The sequence below is a fragment of the Acanthisitta chloris genome, unplaced genomic scaffold, assembly GCF_000695815.1.
Source record: "Acanthisitta chloris isolate BGI_N310 unplaced genomic scaffold, ASM69581v1 scaffold39198, whole genome shotgun sequence".
NCBI lineage: Eukaryota > Metazoa > Chordata > Aves > Passeriformes > Acanthisittidae > Acanthisitta > Acanthisitta chloris.
This window is the reverse complement of record NW_008689337.1, coordinates 1,292-3,031: the sequence shown is the minus strand read 5'-3', so window position 1 is coordinate 3,031 and position 1,740 is coordinate 1,292. Positions and strand designations below refer to the sequence as shown.

The following is a 1,740-nucleotide window of genomic DNA, read 5'->3' as shown; positions in this document are numbered from 1 at the left end:
TCCCTGCCCTGGCCAGGGGATTTCCCTGTCCCATCCGTGCCAGCTGTGGTCCCCTGGCACAGCACTCACCAGCTTGGGGTAGGGTGCCCGTCCGAAGGAGAAGGTTTCCCACAGGAGGATTCCATAGCTCCACACGTCTGACTTGGAGGAGAATTTCTGCAGTGGCAGGAGGGGGAGGCTGAAGCCAACCAGGGGCTGTGCTGGGTCCCCATCACTCCCTGAGGGCAAGACAAGGGACAGTGCCTGCCCTCTGCCCCCCCCCCAGCTCCCTGGGGTGTGACCCCCCCATTCCCATCATCCTGTCAGATCCCACAAGAGCTGCTCCAATCCCTGCTGCACCCCAGGGCAAGGGCTGCTCAGGGCAGAGCTGGAATTGGGGAAGATGCAGAGCTGACTGTGCCAGAAGCCATCATGAGGCAGGGATGGGTGGAGAAACAGGCAGGGAGGACCCAAGGGGGTGAGCTGCTTTGGGAGGACTCTGTGGACCCCCTTCCTTCCCACTGCTGCTCACGTTGTGTTTCAGGGCCTCTGGTGCTGTCCACTTCACAGGCAGCAGCATGGCATCGGCGCCCTTGGGGTTGACCCGGGCCAAGCCGAAGTCGCTGACCTTGGCCACGTTCTCCTCGGAGATGAGGATGTTGCGTGCAGCCAGGTCCCGGTGCACCAGCTTCTTGGACTCCAGGTAGTCCATGCCCTGAGCCACGTCCCTGGCACAGCCGAGAGGGACAGACCAGTGTCACCACGTGTCCCCTGGGGCTGCCCAGGGGCACACAGAGCAGTTCCCAGCCCAGAGGGAGGGAGGTGGACTTACAGAGCGAACAGGAGGAGCTGCTGGATGGGGACGACCGCTCGGCCTCGTGTGCGCAAGAAGGTCACCAAGTTGCCCTGACAGAGGATAGACATGTAAGGACCAACAGGATGGGGCTGGGGGAGACTTTGCCTCCCGTGGGGGCTGCAGTGCCCATCACCAACACAACTCAGCTCCTAGACAGGGATTTTGTCCCCAGATCTGAGTGGCGATGGGTCCCACCGGCTGAGGAGCCTCCGATTGCTCTCACCTTGCTCATGAACTCCATGACGATGTAGAGGCCGTTGTGCAGAATCACACCCAGCAGGCACACCAGGTTTTTGTGCCGGACCTTCCTGGAAGGGAGGGGACCCGAGTCAAGGGACCTGCTCATCCCCAGGCCGGGGGCAGGGTCATACCCACGGGCACTCACGTCATGGCAGCTGTTTCAGCGAGGAAGGCCTGGGCGGTCACGTCACACTTGATGTTCTTCACAGCCACCTTCTGCCCCATATACTCGCCCTGCAGGACATCTGGGAGGGGATGGGGGTCAGGCTGAGCCCCACACCTGATCTCCTGCACCCCAGGCTGAGCCCTCCGTGCCATGGGATGGGGAGGGGGGCCAAAGGGTGCCACGTGGGGCAGCCAACAACCAGGTTGAAGAACACCACTCTCACCTACCTCCGAATTCACCTTGGCCGATGCGGTCGCCCAGAGTGAGGTGCTGCAGGTTCAGCAACCAGCCAGCTGAGCACAGAGGTGAGGGCAGGTTAGCAGAGGCCACCGGCAGGGCCATGTCACCTTGTCCCCAAAACCCAGACCACGACCCTCTCCCACCATCCCCTACCTTTGGCCAACTCCTCCTCAGCAGACTTCATCCCAGTTTTTGGTTTGGGCTTTACCAGCTTGGTGCAGAGGGCTCCCTGCTCCTTCATGTAGTGCTGCAAAGGAAT

General features: G+C 61.7%; 1 protein-coding gene across 1 annotated transcript in view; it reads right to left on the bottom strand.

The window, feature by feature from the left end:
- Positions 1–1,740, bottom strand: part of MATK (megakaryocyte-associated tyrosine kinase) — a gene marked incomplete at its 5' end in the record, with an annotated part of 3,319 nt that overhangs the window by 292 nt on the left and 1,287 nt on the right. Inside the window, 7 exons of the mRNA XM_009081372.1 lie at positions 70–156; positions 512–707; positions 812–885; positions 1,059–1,143; positions 1,221–1,320; positions 1,469–1,534; positions 1,635–1,728. Coding sequence (XP_009079620.1) covers positions 70–156; positions 512–707; positions 812–885; positions 1,059–1,143; positions 1,221–1,320; positions 1,469–1,534; positions 1,635–1,728 — 702 coding nt within the window. The remainder of the gene's footprint in view (positions 1–69; positions 157–511; positions 708–811; positions 886–1,058; positions 1,144–1,220; positions 1,321–1,468; positions 1,535–1,634; positions 1,729–1,740) is intronic.